The following is a 24,740-nucleotide window of genomic DNA, read 5'->3' on the forward strand; positions in this document are numbered from 1 at the left end:
CTGAGTTTCTTGCAGGTTCTTCTCGGTAGAATCTACTTTCCGAACCGATGGTAGCTTCACCTAATTGTAAATTGACGATTCAAAAGTGCTTGTAAAAGCCCACTTGAATAAAGTTTATTTTGATTTTATCTGTATTTTGTATTAGAGTAAAAGAAGGTATAAAATTTTGTAAGAAACAAAATGCTTTGTGTCAAATTAAATTGCTTATTAGTCTATCGTCAAAAGCGGTGTAAAGCGGAACAATTTTTCAATTTTTTTATATATATAACCTTACAAGAAATATGTTCAATTAATTTTAAAAGGCAACCGATTTTAAGACTAGCAATTTTGAATTTAAATGATTTTGAAGGTTATATGTTATCAAGGGACAAAATGTAAATTACAGATAATAAATATATCATTAATAGGCAAATGGACTATGATAGTCAGCCTTGTCTATAGATATTAGAGTCGTCAAATTGTAACCATTCCTTTACATCACCCATGGTAACTAAAGTGTTATGTCCCTTGTACATGTAGTGACACCGGCTCACTCATCTATCAAACCGAAACACAACACTACCAATATTGCTGTTTAGTGGTGATTTAGGGGAAGATAACTGGGGCATTTGCCCTGGAACCTTCCCAAGGGCCCCAGCAATAGAGTCTCCGACAACAATTTTAATGTAATACTTTCTGTATATTTATGTTTATTGTTAATAGATATAGATAAATATTATAATTACTATTTTGAAGGTTGGTATTTTTACAAACCTGATAATTGTCAAACCTAACTGACGGAAACGAAAATATTCAAATAATATTTTTTTTCTTTTAATTATTTTTTTTTCTAAGTCAATAACCTTTATTCAAAATGGAAGTGTTTACACTTTCTTATATTACCTCAGACCTGAGAAGAATCGGCGAAAGAAACTCAGCGGGATCTATTTTTTTTATAATATCAATTTACAATATACAATAATAAACATATTTTTGTTATTTGAAACAGCCTGGAGGCGATCTTATCAATTATGATTCGGGCCATTCCATTCTGGCCTCGGGGTCTCCAACTTAAATCTGGTTCCGTACTTGGGTACTTACCAACAAGTTATATAAATATTACCAAGCAAAGTCGCAACTTATTCTTGTTTACATATAATGGCCGGTCGTGTAATCATAAATACAGTCACCGATGTACAAACTTACAAATATAAATAATGAAAACGATTTAATATATGGGATACTTACGTCATGTACCAATTTGTATTTATTTCGTGGGATGTTTTTTAAATGGCAACACTGATATATATTATTAAAATAAATACAACATATAATTCATTTGTTATTGCATTAATTTATATATCTTAAGATTCGGGGTAAGAAAAGGTTTTTATTTTCTATTTTTGTATTTTCGTGTGCTCAGTATGAGCGATAATCTACTTTACCGATCGAGAATGACATATTGCGTCGCAATGATTTGACGTTTAGATTCAAAAGGCACTAAGAGCTTATGACTTGATAAAGGAATGAATTTGAAAACTGACGAAGGTTTTCTTACTCTGACTGTACAAATGAATTTTTAATATTATTAAGCTCTTAAAACAGGTTTTTTTAATAACAAATTATTTTTTCATGTCTAAGGCTCATATTAATTCAGGTTACGCTCGAAATATTCAAATATTTTTTGTTTGACTTATTGTAATTAATGAAATAGGAAATCATTTGTTTATTATTATAACTCCCAATACAACGTCCTTAATTAAAACGTACAGAAATCGTATTGGTAATGTATGACAATTTAAATTTTAGTAATTAATGCTACATAGGCTAATGGCATTGAAAGTGTTTTTTATAAGTAATTATAGTATGACACAACTTAGATGTAGCATCGGCAAAATTCGTAAAACCGATCACATCCGACATAAGTACGCTAGCCCAAATTATCAATATTTATTTCTCATGTATAAATAATGTTTAAACAAACGTAATAACTTGTAATATCGTATGACATAATATATTTGTCAATTTGACACGTCGATTTACATGGACGCTTTCTCGGGTTGAACTGACGCGAGAATCTATAGCGACGAATAGCGTCGAATCGCGCGATAGGGAGCTATTTCTATTGGTTGTATAAATCGGCAGTAATCGGTTTTATTGAATTTGTCGATGCTACATCTAAGTTATGTTGTATTGAATTTATATCGATTTTTTTTTTAATTAAACCTTTTTAAATTATCTGTCTTTGATCTAAATTATTTCGACGTTGGGTATGTTTTTCATACGACATATTAAAAAAAAATTATAAATGACACGCAGATAAAAATCAAAACAAAGTGTTGATGTTATTATCTTGATCTTATATTGAAATAAAGTCTGAAATCTGATAATCGAAGGCGTATCAGTGAAACTTTATTGTACTGGCTTTAAAATATGAATACTTTTTTAAGCGAATTATCGTTAATTAATTCAATAAATTAATTCAAATCAATAGATCCAGAGGTACAACTCCTTTATTATTATTTTTTAAAATTGCTCTGTCACGGTCAAACAGCTGATACGCGATGAACTTCCATAGAAGGACTATATAGGATGGATAGGGTTTTATACCCAAAACCGACCAAGCCCTACAACGTAGGAAAAACCTTGGGCTAAAAGCAGCTTAATAAAACATTTAAAAATATATTTGTCTATTCCTTAGACACTGGAATCCTAACTCAATTAAAAACAATAAAAAGCTTTAAAAACTAGATTATATTAATAATGCTAGTAATATAATTAAACATTGTTTCGTTGCAAAAAATAGTTATATAAATTAACAAAAGAAGATCACAGAACATTCGATTTTACACATTACTTTTTCTATTTAAATATTGTAATAAAAAGGTTTTATATGTAAAGAAATAATGTTAATTAAAATTGAATTTATAGATACAGAAATTATTAAAATTAAAATCGCAGGCTAGAACAATATTTAATTAAAACAGCTTTTAAACCATCTATTGACCCTTATATAGGTACCACCATTAAATATTCAACCGCCAAACAGTAACACATAATGATGAGGTTGGTTGCCAAAGTTGGTGACGGATTGGCTGGTCGTTGTGTGGTCAGTCTGTAGGGTCACCACTTTACCAGATGGATATTAGTCCATTTACGTATATGTGCATATAATAAAGAAGTAAAAGTATTGCATTTAAATATCTTAGACAGATTTTGATGTAATTCTCCTTGAATTGAAAATAATATATTGAACGATAAAGAAATCTCGCTCAACATAATCGCCGTTTATAAAATTATATTTGTATATGTAGGCTGTATGTTTTAATGTTTATTGAGTTGCTCTGGTATTTATTTGCTATGACGTTGTTTCAATTTTATGCAACATTATATTTTTCTTTTTTTTGACATTGACATTTTGTGGCGTCTTTCATAAAAAAATGTTTTTTTTTTGACCAACGGACGATTAATTCGGCCTATATTTTTTTACTTGTCACATTTTACAATATATATATATATATATATATATATATATATCCTATTTTATACACCGAACAAGTTACAAAAGAATAAAGGTGTGCCTTAATACTTTCAATCCTTTGACTTAAATACATAAATAAAAAAAATACTTTGCAATTATAGTTGTCCCATCAGACCACAGATAATAGATTAATCATAATCTCTGTCTCTGCTCTTAAATATGTAAACTTTTGTCAGTAATGCGACTAATGTAAAGACCGAATACCGGCTGACCATAAAAACAACTTCCGCTAATTTGCATCACTAATTGAACTGGACAACTTAATATGAACTTGGAATACTTTAAGAGAGAGATCTTTGCTTAAGATAGTTAGTATAGTACGATAGTATACATAGTATATATTTATAGTACGACACAACTTAGATGCAGTTTCAGCAAATTCAATAAAACCGATTATTGCCGATTTACACAACCAATAGAAATAGCTCCCTATCGCGCTATTCGTCGCTATAGATTCGACAGTTCAACCCGAGAAAGCAAGTGCATGTAAATCGACGTGTCAAATTGATGAATATATTAGGTCATATGATATTACAATTTATCACGTTTGTGTATAGATCCTATTCACATAAGAAACAAATATTGACAATTTGGGATAGCTTACTTAATTCGGATGTGATCAGTTTTACGAATTTGCCGATGCTACATCTAAGTTGTGCCGTAATATAATTAGTTATTTGTACAAACATAAAGATATGAACTTTAAATAAACAAAACAAAGATATTTCAGTATTTTATTTATAATGGTAACAATAAAAAAAATTAGCGGTATTTTAGTTGTTCGGTGTTACCAGAAATAGTTTTTCATTGCAACAGCATTGCGTAATAATAAACTGGTTATTAATAAGAAATAGTAATTGTTATTATGATAAAAATAAATTCTCACATATTTACCATTGCAACACTTACAAATTTAAAAGTTTAATTATACATACAGTTGCTTTATATGTTTACAATAATATTATGTATAATCACAATAATATGGATCATTTTGAAAGAAAAGATGACAAACTGTTTGGACACGAGAATGAAAGATAAGGTAATAACAATATCTATCTTCGCGAAGTTAATACAGCTAAGAGCTGAGATGGCCGAGTGGTTAGAACGAGTGCATCTTAACCGATGATTGCGGGTTCAAACCCAGGCAAGCACCACTATATGCATGTGCTTAATTTGTGTTTATAATTAATCTCGTGCTCGGCGGTGAAGCAAATCATCGTGAGGAAACCTGCATGTGTCTAATTTCATTGAAATTCTGCCACATGTGAATATGTTCTAAACCCTCTCCTTAATGAAAGAGGAGGCCTTATCTCAGCAGTGGGAAATTTACAGCCTGTTACTTTAATTTACTTTTTTTAAGATTCCACAGCAATTTTTAATATTAGTTCAGGATCCAATTATTTTGAGATCATTAGATTGAGTATCTATAATTTACAGAATGCATACTCTGTAATTAAAAGTGTCTCTATTATGACAACGGGAACTCAGTGATGAACCTATCCTAACGGATCCTAATGAACAACAGTGATATATATATATGATATATATATGATATATATATAATTAGTACTTTAAATCATTTTAGATCCTTGCCTATTCCAAACAGACCCTCTTTTCACTTTTCCCCAATTACTGCTAATGACGTTAAGGCCAACATCCTTGCAATAAGATCCGATGCCACGGGATGTGATGGAATCAACCGTAGATTGATACTTGCTGTGTTAGATTATGTTCTCCCTATATTATTTCACATTTTCAATTTCTCCCTTGACCATAACGAATTCCCTTCCACTTGGCGTTTAGCTTATATCCTTCCTATTCCCAAAAATAAAAATCCCACATCTTTCTCTCACTTTCGTCCAATATCTATCCTTCAATTTCTGTCTAAAGTGTTAAAACGTATTGTCCATCTTCAATTAACAAAGTATCTAGCAGAGTACAATGTACTCTCTGATTTCCAATCAGGATTTCGGAGAGGTCATAGTACTACTACTGCCCTACTTAAAGTATGCGACGATATACGTTTTAACATGGACAACAGACATGTTAGTATCCTGGCATTATTGGACTTCAGTAATGCGTTCAATACGGTTGATTTAGATCTCCTGCTGGCAGTGCTTCAGTCGATTAATATCTCTTCCGATGCATGTGAGTGGTTTCGTAGCTACCTGTTTGGTCGTCAGCAATGTATACGGATTAATAATAAATTATCCAGCCTCCAATCTCTCTCATCTGGTGTTCCTCAAGGCAGTGTCCTCTCTCCACTTTTATTTTTCATTTTTATTAATACTGTATCCCATCTCCTCTCGTCTTCCTTTCATATTTATGCTGACGACTTGCAGGTCTACGTTTCTGCCCCCTTAACAGGTATCGGAGGGGCTATTGAGAGGCTGAACCAGGAATTGCATAAAATTTGTACTTGTAGCAAGACGTGCGGGCTTCTTGTAAATCCAGATAAATCGCAGGTCATTATTATTGGCAGCTCCAAACTACTTACTAAAGTTGATTACGCCTACCTACCTGCGATCATCTTTAACAATACGCCTTTGTCACTTAGCAGTTCCGTTAAAAACCTTGGTCTTCTTATCGATAATACATTATCCTGGACTGTGCAAGTTGCTGAAGTCAGTAAAAAAGTTTTCGCCACATTTCATTCGTTAAAACGTTGGAAACACTTTCTGCCTATTAAGACTAAAATCACGTTATGTCAAACTCTTCTACTTCCTATTTTGGACTACGCAGATTGTTGTTACACAAACATTACTGAGGACCAACTCAATAAGCTAGAAAGGTTACAGAACGTTTGCATCAAATTCATCTTTGGTCTACGGAAATTTGATCACGTCTCCGAATATCGGGCGCAACTTAAGTGGCTTACTATTCGACATCGTCGCAACTTGCACATGTTATCCCTTCTTTACTCTATCCTCTATAATTCTCTTCTTCCCGCGTATTTGAAGGAACGGTTCTGTTTTGTGGGTACTGACGTCAGCTATCCACATGAACTGCGGTCACGCTCTGACAACAAACTGTCACTGCCGGTCGCTCATACTCACTTCTATAGGCACCGTGCAGAAACAATAGAGGGCGTTATAATCCCGACAGTAGAGACACCGTGTGAGTAAAAAAAGAAACTTCCCAGACACATTGGTGGCAGGCTGGCAGCTGTCAAGTCTGTAAATATGATTTTACAATTATCAAAATTATAAAACATGGTTTTTTACCAATTAACAATGAATGTAATGGGCGCTGCAGATGGTGTTATTTTAGATGGGAACCAGTTATTTGGATGTCTACTAAAAGAAACAACGGTTATAGATTAGATTCAACGATCGACGAAAATTAAACTGTCTTCCATAACAGTTACCCACAAAATTGGTGATTTTTATATAAATAAAATCAAATAGTACTTTTTAAATACTTGAAGGTATACTTACGTGTGTTTTATTTACTGCATTATTATATTAACTGCATTTATCCATTTCACTCTTTTATCGCTAAGTCATGGCATGTGAGTACTATTAGTAGGGAAATACATATAAATATACAACAAAATTGGTGGTGCAGCAAAAGGCGTCAGACAAAAATAACAGAGTATACGCAATAGCGTTCAAATAAGATTTTTTTTTTGTACATAACTACTAACAATAGACTAAAATAAACTTTTTTTCGTGTTCTGATTTTTCTTCTCTTCATTTAACGACCACTCTCTATAACGCCATAAAATGCACAGTCCGTTCAGTGTCGTTATATAGAGTTTACACTGTAGTAAAATTTTACACCCTTAAAGTTGTTTTTGGATGTATTACGGCTTCCAGAAATACAACAATACATTTCGATACTCAAATTATCAAAATTAACACGATAATTCAGAAATATTTTCCGTTGTTTGACAGTACAATTTCTGAAATTGAGGGTAAAAGTTTTGAATATGAGTCACGAGATGGCAGAGTCATCGCTACGCACGGTGCCTATAGCGAATCCTTTACGATGACAGCTGCAAAGCTATGGAATACGCTCCCTGCCGAAATTCGTCAATCTGAGTCAATTTATATATTTAAAAATAGGTTACATAAGTATTATCTATCTATTCAATCTGCGTAAATACTATTTCCTATATTATCATACTATTAGTATTTATTTATTAAGTATTATATTTTATGTACGTAAGTTTTATTTTTATATTATATGTTTAGTATAACTTTCTGCTATATATATAATTTTATTTATATAATTATTTGGTATATATAATACATATGTATTTATTAAACTTATATATATGTATTTTGTTATATACTAGTCAAAACAAAATAAGGGCCACCATGGTTTTTTAGTGGATTAAAAAAAATATGGGGTTTAGGGATATGCAAATGATTAGATTAAATTATTTAATCAATTTTTAATGTAAAGAGCAGCAAATATTGTTTTTTTCCTCTAAAATTAGCATCACTTTCATTTTTTTAGAAAAATCGACTTTTTAACCTAAAATACACAATGTGAAAAAAGTGTCTAATTTAAAAAAAAAAACTAAAGATTTGTTGAAATGTTAATTTTTTCAGTAACGTGTGTGTCGTTCCCTTTTTCGAACACATTATTCAAGACTCGAAGGCATACTCTCCACTAGATGTCGTATTGTCTCCTGTGGGATTTGGTCCCAGCTTGTCTTTAGCACGTTGATGAGCTGTCGTTCGTTTCATTTGTGTCACGAACGCTTCTTTTTAACAAATCCCACATGTGCGCAATAGGGTTAAGGTCCGGGCTACTGGCGGGCCACGGCAGCACCCGTACACCAGCTTCTTCTACTGCTCGACAGTAGCTCTAGCTGTATGAGAGCGGGCATTGTCGTGCATTAATTGGTATCCTGCACCAATTCTTTGTGTAAATGTCACCACGTGGGGTCTTATGACCTGCTCAATGTACCGTTGAGCCGTTACCGTGCCTACGTTGAGAATTACGACCTCGTTTCCACCTGATAGTGAGATTCCGTCCCACACCATTATGTTGGGACCCCCGAATCTGTCACTTTCGTGGATGCAAGCATCGGGAAATCGCTCTCCTTCTCATCTCCAAACTCTAATGCGACGATCATCACTAAAAAAATTCACTTTGGATTCATCTGTGAACAATACCTTGCTCCAGTCATAGATGTTCCAGGCCTGGTGCTGCCTCGCGGACGTTAATCGCCTTGCACGATGCGCGGATGTCAGTGGAATTCGCACTACTCGTCGTCTAGAGAACTGTTGGTCTTCATGCAACCGATTCCTAATCGTTTGGTCACTCACGCGGGTGCCCGTCGCCTGGCGCAAGCGGTTTTGTGAGGAGCGGACGGTGACGACTCGCTCTTTGCGCGCAGTTAACCGTATGTAGCGGTCTTCCTGTGCTGTGGTTGCTCGACTCCTGCCTGATCTTGGTCTTCTGGTAACTCTCCCAGTCACTTGAATCCTAATCCAAGCATTCTGGATTGCTCGCTGTGAAAAACCCAGCTGCAGAGCTACAAAATGCTGCGAATGACCCTGTTGAATCAGCGTTATGGCCCTAGTTGTGATCTGTATGTCCATATGTCTTTAAATCCTTGGCATTGTTCTTTCAAAATGATAATCACGCACTAACGAAAAGAATTCCTGCAGTTCACGAAGAACTTGACACTTTAAATGGCTCAAAAAATCGACTTCAAATACGGTAATTTTTAGTGACTTCGAAAAAAAATTCATATTCTACCCAGTTCAAAAATTAAGTAAGTGATATACTCTCATATTTTTTGTCAACACTTAATGTAACGCCACAAAAAAACTTAACCGGTACCGATAGCTTAAAATTTATTAGATCGCTTCAAACGTCAAAATAAACAAGCGGCCCTTATTTTGTTTTGACTAGTATATATTATTTGTATTATCTAAAAATTAATTTTTTAGCTGTTTAAGAATAAAACATGCTTGTTTGCACCATCCCGTTTCCCACAAACAAATTCTTACTCTAAAGGGTTGTCTGTAAGAGATTGCTTTAAGCAATAAGACCGCCTTTGCACGCTTCTCTTTTTGTTATATGTTTCTTGTAATGTTATGTACACTGTATCTTTTGTCTTTTGTGTGCAATAAAGTGTTTATAAATAAATAAATAAACTCAGATTTTCTTGCCAGTTTTTCTCGGTTAGTACTTTTCGAAACGATGGTCTACATTTAGATTCAACATGACCTAAATTGAATAAATATTTTTTAAATTATGATTTAGAATATAATCTATATATTATATATGTGCAAATAACTCTGTCTGTCTGTGTGTCTGCCGATCTTTCACGACCAAACCGATGAATGAATTTGTCGAAATTTGGTATGAAGCAAACTTAATCTCGAAGAGGGGGACGTACTTTTTTGCCTAATACATGAATGGGGGGGGGGGGTGGCAACTATTAGTATCCATATAAAGCTCTAGTAATTTATACTAAAGCTTCTAGATTGATCTTTATGTATTTCGATTCAAATCAAATCAAATCAAAATAAACTTTATTCAAGTAGGCTTTAAAAGCTCTTTTGAATTCGTCATTTTACAATGAAGTGAAACTACCTTCGGTTCGGAAAGTAGATTCTACAGAGAACAACCGTCAAGAAACTCAGAAGTTACTCTTTTTCAACATTTAAAAAATACAAAGTCATGTTAGTTAAATACAATTATTTAAATTAATGTATCCTGCTTGGAAGTCAACAGGTATTAACTCTACGCTTTTTATCATCTATTAAATCTTGTATCGGATAATATGCTTTTTCTACCAATGTATTGTAACGGCAAAGTAAAAAATGTCTGCGGATTTTATTATAGAAACGGATACCTTGCCCCAAGAAGGATTTATTGACTTTGCGGAGTCGGAAACTTGGCGTTATAAGCTTATCCTTACTCCTAGTGCACATACAATTATTAATTATTATCACTGATTGTTTCAAAGTGATCAATGTTACTGTGAATATACATAATATTGTTGTAAATATATTGCGACGCAACAGTGAGTATTCCTACTGCAGCCATACCCCAAAGTAATATGCCATATGACATAATACTGTGAAAATAACCAAAATAAACTAAACGAGCGGTATCAATATCAGTTAGTTTTCTAAGTTTTCTAACCGCGTATGTTGCGGAGCTGAGTCTTCCTGTTGGGGATGATAAATGAGGACTCCACTGAAGTTTGGAATCCAATTCTATTCCTAAGAACACCGTAGTATTAGCTACTTCAAGACTATCACGTTTAAAGATATATTATAATTTTGCTTTCTAACATTGTAAAAATATAATTTATTAAAATAAGAATTAACAACATTAAATGCTTAAATATATATATACAAATATGAACTAAAACTAGTTACTATATGAGTCTTGACCGCGTGGAATGGTGGCAAGAATACTAGCAGCATTTCCCCGTTGAATCGCAATTCCGATCCTCTGGGCTAACGAACCAGCCCTCCTGTCACCAGTGGAGGCAATGAGGCGAGGTGTTATACTTTTGATGAAGCTTTTTGCACCACTACTCCAAGGGCCAAGCGTTTCGACAGCAAATGGAACAAAAAAGTAATTAGATATAATACACGAATATTTAGTTCTTTTTTTGGCTTCAGCTAACTAACATTGAGAAGGGATTTGATTAGAAGGTGCAAAATACATTAATAGTTAAGGTTTCAGGGTCGAATGTAATCATATTGATGTATAGGATGTGTTTAATTACAACATATATATATATGGCGAGTGTATGTTTTTCACACAGGAAAGAAGACAACCATTTCTGATTTAAGATCAAAGTAAATGCAAGTTAACATGGTTTGATACCCTTAAACGACGTTGACGATATGTAAATGAATGCATAATTAATTAGTAACATATAACATACATATAAATAAAAACTAATTAATTAAGCTAGAACATGTTTGTTACAAGATATTTATTTATTTATTTATTTGAAACACCATCGGCATATTCACAAAAACACTTAAACCTTGCTCTGCATTGAACGTGTCAAAAATCTCTAAACGTACATGTAATAAAACTACTCACATAACATTAATTTATGTCTCTATATTACTTTACCAATCGATACATATATTATTTATCCGCTTATTGTATATGTAATTATATCCTTTTACCGCCCAACCTCGAATCTAGCTTTCTTCTGCCTCCCCGTTCAAAATCCACCGCCTTTTGTTTTTCTCGTGCCAGGCAGTACCAGCTACCACGCCACGAGAGGAAGTCCCACAATACGGTATCGATAGCCGAATCAATGATTATAGGTATTAATAAATGTTATTTCAAACAAAAACGTATTTAAAAATTAAAGCCTTACTAAATATTATGATTTCAATTCAAGTTATAAAAGTATATTTAAAAAAATCATGACATACACGTACTAAAAACATTGTAGGTGGGACATAGGTAGATACATGTGTGTTGACATATTCGTTGATGGATTATGATTGAAAGCTTCTGCTGTCATTATATTGATGGGAGGTTTCATTGACAGTCTCTTTGGTTTAGAGGCCGTATTTAAAGATTACTTGGTGGTAGGGCTTTGTGCAAGCCCGTTTGGGTAGGTACCACCAGTTATTCTACCGCTAAACAACAGGACTTAGTATTGTTGTGTTCCGGTTTGAAGGGTGTGTGAGTCAGTGTAACTACAGGCACAAGGGACATAATATATTCCCAAATTCATCGAAATTCTGCCACACGTGCATTCCACCAACCCACATTGGAACAGCGTGGTGGAATATGTTCCAAACCCTCTCCTTAATGGAAGAGGAGGCCTTATCCCAGCAGTGGGAAATTAACAGGCTGTTACTTTACTCTACTTCAACCATTATCCATCATTGTCGTACAAGATCAGTGCATTTATTCCGATTTAACAGAAGTATTATTCTAATTATTATTTATTTTTAAATAAAAATGCCGTGTAATTTCCTCATTCAGTTTTGATATTTATTAAGACCTAAAAAGAGATGGACGAATGAAAAAGTGTAATTAAAAACCGAAGCGACATGTATCAATCATTATAAACTACTGGTATTTATTTTAATTATAATTACCCACCAAATATAGATTACACTGCTCTTCATTTACCCTTCCGCCATAATTAAGTCACTGTCAAAACGAGGCGGGAAAAATGTGTTCGGATACTCGTCCTTGCATTGTAAAAATATTACTTTTATAATTGTTAAAAAATATTTGCACGTGTAATCCAGAATAGTAAGTAAATTATGGGTTTAAAAGTTAACTTAATATATAATTTTGAAACCTACTACTACCGGCTTCGAATGGATAAAATAAAGTTGTAATATTTTAAAAAATTACAAAAGAATGGAGCTTTATTTCAGGGAGCCTGAGCTATTTTACTTTAATTTTAAGTTTTTGTCTGCGTCTGTAGTTCTTACTGTTATTAGTTTAAAAAAGTCATTTTTTATACATGTAAAGAAAACTCATTCCCACATCCTGATCTTACATTTATCCAAATAGCATTATCATATGACATTAATTTATAAACCATTCACTGAGTGAGTGTTAATCATGAGTCTTTTCAACAATATTTAATTATTCAAATAAATAAACATAAGAAAGCAACTCTGTATGTCTGTTGCCATATTACTGAACTGAATTTGGTATAAAGCAGGTTTGAAATCTTTTTATGCATAACAGCTGACGAATGAATCCATGAAAAGCGGGTATAACCACGGGCTAGAACTAGTATATATGCGATACTATGCTATATGCTCGATATATTTTACTTTTATTATTAAAATTTGTTTTAGGAGCTCATAATTATTTATTTTGTTTGTATTGCCTGTATTGTATTTATATGGCCTTAAACCGTATTTGTCTGTGTTTGTTTTAGCTTAAGTTTTTAATATTATTTAAAAGTGGGTTACTTTTTATTTAATTCAACAGTGCTGTAAATGCCTGTAGTGGTGTCTCATACTGCACTGGTCCGTGAACTTTTATTACATAAGTGTTTTTGTGAATATGCCGATTTTTCAAATAAATAAATAAATATGCAATGAATTTATTTGTTAAATGATTGATGTAATTATAAGATTTTGATATAAGTAACTAATGTTATTATCGCTTGTTAGTTCAATGCTGTTTAATGTATATTAAGCAATTGACGTTATTCTTGCAAGTACATCTTATAAGATATTTTAATAAATCTATTAAAGTAATTTAATAACAGTAAACAGCTTTTTATCATTGTCTTACGATTGTCATTTTAGTTGCATTTTTTTTTAAATGTAGTTCTTTAAATCAGCTTATAGTAGTGCGCTAGCGGAAATCGTCGACCTTCCAGGTCTAAATAAGTAAGTTATTTTATTTAAATATATTTTTTTTATTGCACACACGACGGTCTTATTGCTTTTAAATCTCACAGACAACCTTTGATGCTATTGTTAGTTGGAGAAAACAGGTAAGTGCAGATAAAGAAAGAGAGATAATTACTATAATATAAGAATATTTATACTAAAGTTCAATGACGAACTACACATAACTACATTCCAATAATACACCCTTTCAATTGATGCATGGGATTTTATTACTCGTGTTGATATTATTTTCAAACGATGATAATTTTATTTATTTGTCTATCATTTATTTAAATATAATCATATATAATATAGCGAAAGTAACTAAGATCCAACTGATCCATTATTGTGCTGTAAAATGGTTCACGTAATAATAAGTGGCCCTCAGCATTTAGATATTATTAAGAATGGTTTACAGTATTCATGTGCTGATACTGTAATAAATCTAAGAAATATAAACTATCCCTTATACACTGAACCACCTCTTCATCCCATGTAAATATAATTACACCGTTCAAACCCTTCATTCTTCAAACAGGAATACAACAATTCTAAGTATTGCTTTTTGGCGGTAGAATATGTATTTAATGAGTGGGTTCTATTGATTCAATACAGGTTTGCAACAGACTTACTGTCAATTTACTTGCGTGTAGCAATATAATTTACAATTGATACGTAAAAGAATGAAATATATGCACAAAAAGTGTATATTTTATTGTTAATTATCTCCAAATCAATATATACGAGTAAAAGTGTAATTCATCAACGATTTATATTCATCACTCGTCATAATTAAGCAACTTTTGACAGCGCGGGAAACTTGTTCGGATACGCGTCCTTGCATTACCAAAATGGCTGACATATTTCAATACAATGCAATGTCGACGAATAAATAACTGTTGTTTATTGTCGTTAGTAACATTGTAAGAAGTCTACTACATTTATCGTAGTGCTTATAAGTAATTGTTATTTTTCTCTATATAGTTTTATTATAATAAAAAAAAATATATAGTAGGTTTTTAATAAATTTGAGATGAATTATGTTATATTATAAATAAATTTTTATTAATTATTTTTATATTAATTATTAGATTTAGGTATTCTCGTATTGTGTTTTGATACATATACCATAGGGTTTTGTTGACTGACACCGATTCCAAATACAGCAATAATTATAACTACGTTATATAATCGTAAATCGACTTTTAAGTAGTCTAATATTTTTTATTTGATTTTACCTAGGAGGACTCTAAAAATATGTTAAAGATGCAATTATTTTTACTACTTTGTAGTGCATTTTTATTTGTTTTAAAACAGTGTTTTGTTTGAAGTCGGTTTTTCTTTTTGTTAAAATTTTTATTTATTGTTCAAATGTCATCATTTTCTAGAAAGTTCGCAAATCTCTAACCGATTTATCAAAACTTTGTAGTTGTCAAAAATATAAAGATGAAAATATTATGTTAAGGCACAGATTCAGAAATGAAAGAGTAAATGTTTTTTACCATATTTATTTACAATTTTTACAAATTTTTTTACAAAAAAAATACCAAATGCTGAGCAAATAATCAGTCAAGATGTATTTACAATTTTAATTAGGTACAGTAAAAATATGGCAGTACATTGCTAATACGCGCAGATGTTTTACGAAACGTGTTGAGCCAATGGCTGGAACGATGTGGAAAAAAAAATTAAATGTCAGAGTGACGTTTCGTAGAAAAATCTGGAATTAACATGTTAGTCCGGAAGGCAGGCCGTTGTATCTAAACTGTTCACCAGCAGTAGGGATAGTTGGGGCAACTGGCAGCGTTGAAGTTGGCTGGGTATTTAGGGGCAACGTTGGCGTTGGGGCTGCAAGAAAAAAAAAATATAACAATAAAAAAAAAACTCCAAAAAGTATTTATATATTTTTTCTTTTTTTTTTTAAATCTTTGTTTAAGCAGTCACTAAACTTAGACTATGTGTGGACAGTCTTAAAATTTCAAGTTTTTTATACTCACTCAGCGGGTGCTACAGGGAGGATGGATGGGTTGTAGACCCATTCAGGTATCGGCATGCCGTCCGGGGTAAATCTGGCGAAGGTGTTGCTGTCGCAGAAGGGGTAGTTGGGGCATACTGCAGGGTGGAGGCCGGCCGGGTACTCGCGGGCAAGCGCTACCACGGCAAGGGCGCAAACGATGAACTGTCGAAAAAATTCATAACATTAATGGCAGGAACTACAATGTCTATTTAAGGCTTTCATTTTTCTTAGTACGGCTTAAACAGTATAATATTCGATGCAAATAAATATTTAAAAAAAAATAAGGAAGCGACCGTCGATATTTTCGTTCGTGTAAAAGTTAATCTTATATAAAATCATACTGGCAACATTGATATCAAAATTAAGAAGAAAAATATCCGCCTTTGCATTATTTGTGAAATGTATCAAAACAGAATTACAGTAGCTGCTATTATGAATATAAAAAAAATTACAATGCAGTTTGGTATTTCAGATATCTTTGTAACGATATTGTAGGCAAATACTCCTAATCATATGAATTATCAACAAATGACAAATGTTATATTATGTAAATTGGAACGTAACAATCAATCTAACCGAATACCGTGTCATTGTCTCGCCCACGTTACATTCAACAGTTCAGGCTTATTAATAATTTACTACATGTAAACATTTTGATTATCCTGGATATCTACATTCCTGATTCTATGTATGTTTGTATAATAGTCAACATTAATATTTAAAAAACGAACATATTCTCTATAAATAATCTTTTTATTTAATCGAATTACTACGAAAGTTTAAATTGAGAACAACATTTATTTCACTAGTTTTTTTTCAATTCTTGCGTTGAAGATTCTAGATTGTTGATCCAGTAAACAAAAATATTATTAAAAATATAATTAAAAGTAAAATAATTGTTAATATAAAAAGTACATTTAATTAAAACAACATACATGTAATGAAACTATAGTAAGAATTAAAAAAAGCAGTTGCGTGATACGGATATTTTGGCAACGACGAAGCAATAAGTAATTAAGCAAAAAGTATTTATTACTTTACATTGTAGATTACATTGTCAAATTAAATAGTGCATAACTTTTACTGCAAATCATTGGCGTAACTATTATTTTTTATTCGCATTCACAGGTCAATGAAACGGCTGCATGTCACGGAATTAAATCTTTGAAATATATATGTTCTCGATGCTTGACATCTGATAACACTTTCGAGGCTTATAATTTTTTTTTTTTAATTCATTGTACAGAAAAATAGAGCTACTGTCACGTAAATTATATCTACAATTATTTTTAAATATCAGTAACAGTGTATAACGCACAACACAATTGTAACAATCATTTTAAAATAAGTTATATCTTTAAATAAAATATTTAAACATCTATATTTATCATAACAGGCAAAGATCTCCGTTTGTCAACCGAATTGATTTCTTTTTTATTTTATAGAAATTGACGGTTTTTAACATTATCAATAAAAATTAGGAATTATAGATGAACAGAGAATGTCTAAAATATTGGTTAATTTAGTTATTAGTCTAGCAGCCATTTGTACCAGGCTATTATTTAACTCAAATTATGATTATTGAACAATGTATAATTCATTATGAATTTATGTAGGTTGAGATAATCTTATGTCTCCGAGCAATTATGAGATTACAGCATAAATTATTTAAATACAGTCTAAGTGCGTATCTCACTGAATACATTTTTTTTTGTACTGACTAAATTCTTAAGATGTAGAAAGTTAGTCTGTACAATCAAAGAAATTAACAAAGGAGTTTTTAATAATAGTTGAACTTTCATTGTATATTAAACTAATTATATTTTTCTTTTTAAAATACGACAGTTCGAGTTTGGACATTTTTAATGACATAAAAAATTCCCGCGAAAAATATTCAACGCACAGATTAAATTTCCCGCGTATTTTTTTAATAAAGTTCGATTTGGTAATATTTAAATGTACATAGATTAATTAATTATATTTATTTTTATCATGATAAAGAGTTACAAAATATTAAGATTAATTAAATATTATTTTTAAATTTGAAAATCTTTAGCAACCCCAACTTTTTTAACACATGCACACGTCAAGAAAAGAAAATCACTCGATTTTTTAATAAAACGCAAAAGATATAAATTTAAACAGCCAGAACTATTTAAATTAATAATAATATAATTAAATTAAATATCTCACCAGTTTAGCGTACATGGTTGTTTATCCTCTCGACTTAACAGTGAGACTGATACATTTTCGCTGTCGTAGATCCAATTTATACTAAATGGCGAGCCGCATTCTCGTCTTCCTTAAAAAGTTTATTCCTTTTTTCGATGCTATACACATCATGATCGTACATGTATGAATTTTATTAATAAGTACAAATTTATTAACAATTTGTATTCGACGTAAGTGATAATTGTGACTATAAAATTATGATTACTGTATTAAGTAATAAGATATATTAGAACTGACAGTTTGACAGTTCTTTTTTTTTAAGGTTTTTTATAATGTAAAGGGCGCAGATTATACGATTAATAATTTTGTATTGTAGTTTTGAATTTTTTTGAAAGTTAGGGATAACAAAATGGAATGTAGGTGATACAATATTATAGCATAAATAGACTTTTCAATAATCTTAACGCTCACTTATGGTGCTTAAGGAAATCCTTAGCAAAGTCCGCATCTCGATTCACCAGTTGATATGTGCTTAATAGTCAGAAAAGCATTTTTTTTTTTATGTAGCCCTGAATCTGAATCTAATCTAAATCATCTGAACGGATTTGGATGAAATTCTACAGTAATACACGTTATACATCACAATAATACATAAGCTAAAATTTACAATGATTTTATGTAATTTGGTCGTAATATACATAAGAAGTATCCGTACGAAGCCTGGTCGGGTTGCTAGTATTATATATTGTGTTAAAACAAATCGTTATTTATTTCTAGTTAGCGTTAAGGTTAAACATGATATAAGTATATACATATTGTGTATGTGACGCCCACTTATTAGATACTTTAACTCGTAACATTCTTTGTACTTTTGACTCGTGTAATTTCAAAAAGGTCATAATTGTATATGTAATTAAATGTATTTTAAGGTTGGTAAGTTGGTATGGGAGTTAATTTATTTAGGATTTATTAAGGCAAACGTTTTGTGTATAAAAAATTTAATTAATAAAAAAAGGTTACTGTAATCACTATTGTTTATATAATGACATAAAAATCGGTTCAGCAATGGTAAATATAACATATAGGTACATATGTATATTGACCGGATGTTATGTTTAAATATTGGTTTGAATTCTTGCAAATTTTGGTTCTATTTTCAAAAATTTCAAATGGTTGGTGGTAGGGCTTTGTGCAAGCCCGTCTGGGTAGGTACCATCCACTCATCAGTTATTCTACCGCCAAATAACAGTACTCAGTATTGTTGTGTTCCGGTTTGAAGGGTGAGTGAACCAGTGTAACTGCAGGTACCAGGGACATAACATCTTAGTTCCCAAGGTTGGTGGCACATTGACGATGTAAGGAATAGTTAATATTTCTTACAGCGTCATTGTCTGTGGGTGAAGGTGACCACTTTCTATCAGGTGGCTCATATGCTCGTCCGCCAACCTATACCATAAAAAAAATACTAGTATTTTCAACTATTTGACACAGATGTCAGGCTGTCTCCTAATCCAATACGTTAATTTACCATATTTTCGTATTTCATCCGGTTCAACATACCATTCCAAAGCCTCGTAACTTTTCATTACCTTTGTTGCTATGATTTTTGTTGTGGCTAACATTATAAAAAAATTGGAGGGAAAATTAAGGTTCTCATCTAGTTAGGAATTATCAAATTTTAAACCTGGAATGTTGCCGTTTTTTTTTTGTATTTTTGTAATAGATATGGACACTGGATATGGTGTAGGAAGACATCGTGAGGAAACCTGCATCTGATAAACTTCATAGAAATTCTGCCACATGTGTATTCCACGAACCCGCATTTGTACAACGTGTTGGAATATGTTCCAAGCCCTTTCCTTAATGGGAGAGGAGGAAATTAGACCAGCAGTGGGAAATTTACAGGCTGTTACTTTACTTACTTACTTTAATGAAATACTTATCAAAATGGCGTATCATTGTATGTCGTTTGTCAAAATTCGATATTCAAATTTAATTCTTACAAAATCAACATGCATCGTTAAACGGCCGTGGTATCGAATCCTTTTTTATGACAATGCATACATTAAAAAAAAACACTATTGAATGGTACGTTACAGTATTTTTTTTTAATAAATATGAGACAACATCACAGACATTACTCTGACCGCAAGGTAAGTAGCTAAAGCACTTGTGTTATGGAAATCAGAAGTAACGACTGTACCACAAACACCCAGACCCAAGACAACATATAAAACTAATGGTAATCTACATCGACTCGGCCGGGAATCGTATCCGGGGCCTCAGAGTGACGTACCCATGAAAACTAGTGTATACACCACTCGACCATGGAGGTCGTCATATATAATAAATAACTTAATCGTTAATTTAATCTTTACATAGTATAAAACAAAGTCGCTTTTTCTATCCCTATGTTCCTTTGTAAGTTTAAATATTTAAAACTATGCAACGGATTTTGATGCGGTTTTTCTTAATAGATAGAGTGTTTCGAGAGGAAGATTTTTGTATGTGATACATGGACAATATAGTAAAGAAACACTGCTACTTTAGAAGTTTGTATGAAATGTCGTAAATAAACAAATTATGTAGTACATTTAGTATGAGTATTGCACACGTGCGACGCCGGGGCGGGTCGCTAGTATATAATAATTAACACGGTTGAACATATAGCATGATATATATATTTGTATATAATTATGTAATTTAATTCATGAAAGAGTGTATTTGTTTTTACCGGTTTTTCATTGTAGGATCTACAATCAGAAACTAAATCGACTGCCTTTAAGATATAGTACGACACAAATAAGATGTAGCATCAGCAAAATTCGTAAAACCGATCACATCCGAATTAAGTACGCTATCCCAAATTATCAATATTTATTCCTTACGTGAATATGATCTTTACACAAACATAATAACTCGTAATATCACATGACCTAATGTATTCGTCAATTTGAACGAAGTTGAACTGACGCGAGAGTCTATAGCGATGAACAGCGTCGAGAGGCGCGATAGGGAGCTATTTCTATTGGTCGTGTAAATCCACAGTAATCGGTTTTATTTTCATTTCATAGCATTTTTCGATGCTATATCTAATTTGCCGCCTGTCCCGATTGATGAAACAAAATCAACACCAAAATATTCATTACTAACTTTGCCCGACTTCGAGCACGTTTGTATTATTTTGTTAGTATTATATTGTTATCGTTTAAGCTTTAATTACTCCTTATTGCATCAGCTATCTATCAGTAAAAGTCCCATCAAAATCGGTCCAGCTGCATTTTACTTCAGATTTTTTAGTGGGTATTACGGTATTTTAGGACTAGATCAACCTGGGTACGGGTGAGTCCCATATACCACGTCACTTTGGGGGAAGCGCATACTGCATTTTTCTAAAAAAAAGTTTTAAAAATGTCAGCTCAAATTGTTGCTTAAAAATCAATAACAAGATATAACAAATACATACGACGTATTTAAATAAAAGCTATTAGATAATAAAATTAATTCATAACAATAATTATGCAATTATTTATTATAGTTATGAATCATGATATGAATTATTAGCATCAACTAAACGCATGCACGTTAGACGTTCGTTAGTTTAGCCGGGGTCTTCATATGGAGGGGACTGAGGGTTAGAGGGAGGGGGGTGTCTTCTGGATCTAAGCTTAAACAAATTTGGCTTTATACAGGGTTATTGGTAACTCGGATATACGTCGAGTTACCAATAGTAAAGTAAAGTAAAGTAACAGCCTGTAAATTTCCCACTGCTGAGATAAGGCCTCCACTTTTTAAGGAGAGGGTTTGGAACGTATTCCACCACGCTGTTCCAATGCGGGTTGGTGGAATGCACATGTGGTAGAATTTCGATGAAATTAGACACATGCAGGTTTCCTCACGATGTTTTCCTTCACCGCCGAGCACGAGATGAATTATGAACACAATTAAGCACATATATATAGTGGTGCTTGCCTGGGTTTGAACCCGCAATCATCAGTTAAGATGCACGCGTTCTAACCACTGGGCCATCTCAGCAATTACCAATAACCCTGTATAAAACTAGCTTTTTTCTATTACATGGATGTGAAGATTACATGGATGTGCCCACATTCCACGCTACGCCAATTTATATTGAAAAACGCATTACGTGCTTCCCCCACGTGATGGAAAGTGGGGGGGTGTGTGGGACTCCCCGGAGCCCTGAACTCCGAGTGCGCCCAAGCACACCGGGTTTACCCACTAAAAAACCAGCGGTACCCTCTCTGTCTTTCAGCGGGCGCCACGGGATCGCTTACGCATGCTACCGTGACGAAAATAACGACCTTTGTCGCCACATAAGTGGTTAAACGATATTAAAAATTACAGATTTCCTCACGATGTTTTAATTATTTATTGAGTTGGTTTGGTGTATATAACAACAAATTTGAATTGCCTTGGTGTATAAAAATGTGGAAGAATTTTGTAATTAGACACACGTAGGTTTCCTCACGATGTTTTTAATGACCAATATATATCCAGGTTCAATTTATGGTTTCAATTTAATTTAGTTTAAACGATCGTATTCATCGTTAGGTTTTATCTAAACTTACATTATGAATGCGATAAAATTTAATTTAACACCTGAAACGTGATGCCAAATCCACGTTTTTGTAGATAAAGTCGGGGGCTTTAACTAGTATTATGAGCCTATGTTTTCAGTTATCAATAATATAAATCGAAAAATCAAAATAAACTTTATTCAAGTGGGCTTTTACAAGCAGTTTTGAATCGTCATTTAACAATTAAGTGAAGCTACCAGCTCGGAAAGTAGATTCTACCAAGAAGAACTGCCAAGAAACTCAATAGTTAATCTTTTTCAACATTTAATAAATACAAAGTCATGTTAGTTAATACAATTATTTAAATTAATATATCCTGCCTGGAAGTCAACTGTTCTTTCAGATTGTAATCCGACAAAATGAAGTGTCATCGAAAACCGATACAAATGCGGTTTGATAGTTGTCCATTATTTTGGTTAAGGTCACACTAGCGTTCCATTCGACAAATAATTCTTGACCAACATATACTGTTACTGTAAACGATACGTTCTTACGTTTACCACAATTTAATCACAACACGCCGTATCTGTAAACGGCAGTGTTGCCAGTTCAATTTGAGACATCACATACATTACTCTGATCCCAATGTTAGCTAAAGAACATCTGTAATGGAAGAACAGAAGTAACGACGGGACCACAAACACCCAGACCCAAGACAATAGAAATCTAATGATAATCTGAATTGACTCGGCCGGGAATCGAACCCGGGACCTCGGAGTGGTGTACCCATGAAAACGGGTGTACACACTACTCGACCACGGAGGTCGTCATTAAGCTAAATAAATATTTTTTGTTTTTTATTTTTATTTTTTTATTTATAGGCTGCCAAATTTAGTGCCTGCTTGAAAATGGTATCCTCTGACCATGGAAATTGATGCTGATGGATGTGTTATTATTGTCTTACATCGCCAATTCACCACCGACAATGAGAACTACGATAAAGTACCATAAGATGGTATGTTATTAGAACCTGTAGTACACTGTACTAAGTTCTGCTGTATGATAATGGAATAAATTATGAGTGTGCTACCTAGATGACACTAGTACTAGTCTAGGTAGAACTTCCATACCACCAATTGAAAAAAAAAACAGTTTAAATTGTTAGTAGTAATTCTCTGCACCAGAACTGTTGTGTCTTATTCCATAAAACTAGACCATGAATTTTCCTATCATTGTCAGAAGTATCCATTAATTTTTTTTGTCTAAACTGGGATTTGATCTTAGGACCTCAGAATTTGCAGCCTTTTAGTTACCGGACTAACGAGGTAGTCGACTTCATTTATCTGTCACATTAGTAAGGCGCAAATGACCTTTTCCAATATTTACTTGAATCATGTATCAAATAACATTAATCCTCAATGGAGCGTGATTGAGTACGTATGTAGTTACACATAGTAAGCATATGGTAAAGTGAGCATTCTTCTTTATCGTTTTAAATAATAATCATTTCTTTTTTTAATATTATACCCTAATGTCATTTATATAAAAACCAGCCAGTGATATTCAGTATCGAAAGTATTTCACGAAAAACGTAAAATATTTTTGTCATTAAACAAGTATGTTGGTGGTCAAATGTGGTCACAATCCCGTAGGCATTATAGTCATCGACGCCGTATGAAATAAACCATTCTATAACGCGCCACCAGCCTAGGCAACTAAGATTGTACCATTGAGGTTTGCCTATAAATTTGCTCTGACTAGCAACAAAAATTTTGCTACATATATAATTAATTATAACATATTAAATTATTTCAATTAAATTTTAATGAATAAAAAAAACCAGGCTGTATGATAATATACCCTTGCCAAGCCGGAATGGGAAGAACGAAAAAAGTTACTTGAAATTATATTATCTGTTAATTCAACACGTTTTCATTCTCTTGTTTTAAAGTCTGATAATCTTCAACGGGTAATATTTTAAAGTTGAAATAAACACAAAGAGATAAATGCTTTTTTAAACGTATATTGATTACGTATTTAATATTTATGAGGCGAAAAATTCAATCTAGTTAAACTTGAATTTGTGCATTTAAGAATTTTACATTATTCATCTATACATATAATAAAATTGGAGTGTCTGTTTGTAATATTAAAATAGCCCTTTTACT

The 24,740-nt window shown here is 32.5% G+C and overlaps 1 protein-coding gene across 1 annotated transcript; it reads right to left on the bottom strand.

The window, feature by feature from the left end:
- Positions 1-15,336: 15,336 nt before the first annotated feature.
- LOC124541260 (cuticle protein 1) lies at positions 15,337-18,159 on the bottom strand. Its single transcript, XM_047119151.1, has 3 exons — positions 18,056-18,159; positions 15,843-16,024; positions 15,337-15,693 (listed from the first exon to the last, which is right to left on the bottom strand). Exons 1-3 carry the CDS (start codon positions 18,068-18,070, stop codon positions 15,615-15,617), a joined length of 276 nt encoding a protein of 91 aa, XP_046975107.1. The 5' UTR covers positions 18,071-18,159; the 3' UTR covers positions 15,337-15,614.
- Between the last annotated feature and the right edge of the window lie 6,581 nt (positions 18,160-24,740).

Source organism: Vanessa cardui, chromosome 27 (assembly GCF_905220365.1).
Source record: "Vanessa cardui chromosome 27, ilVanCard2.1, whole genome shotgun sequence".
Classification (NCBI taxonomy): domain Eukaryota; kingdom Metazoa; phylum Arthropoda; class Insecta; order Lepidoptera; family Nymphalidae; genus Vanessa; species Vanessa cardui.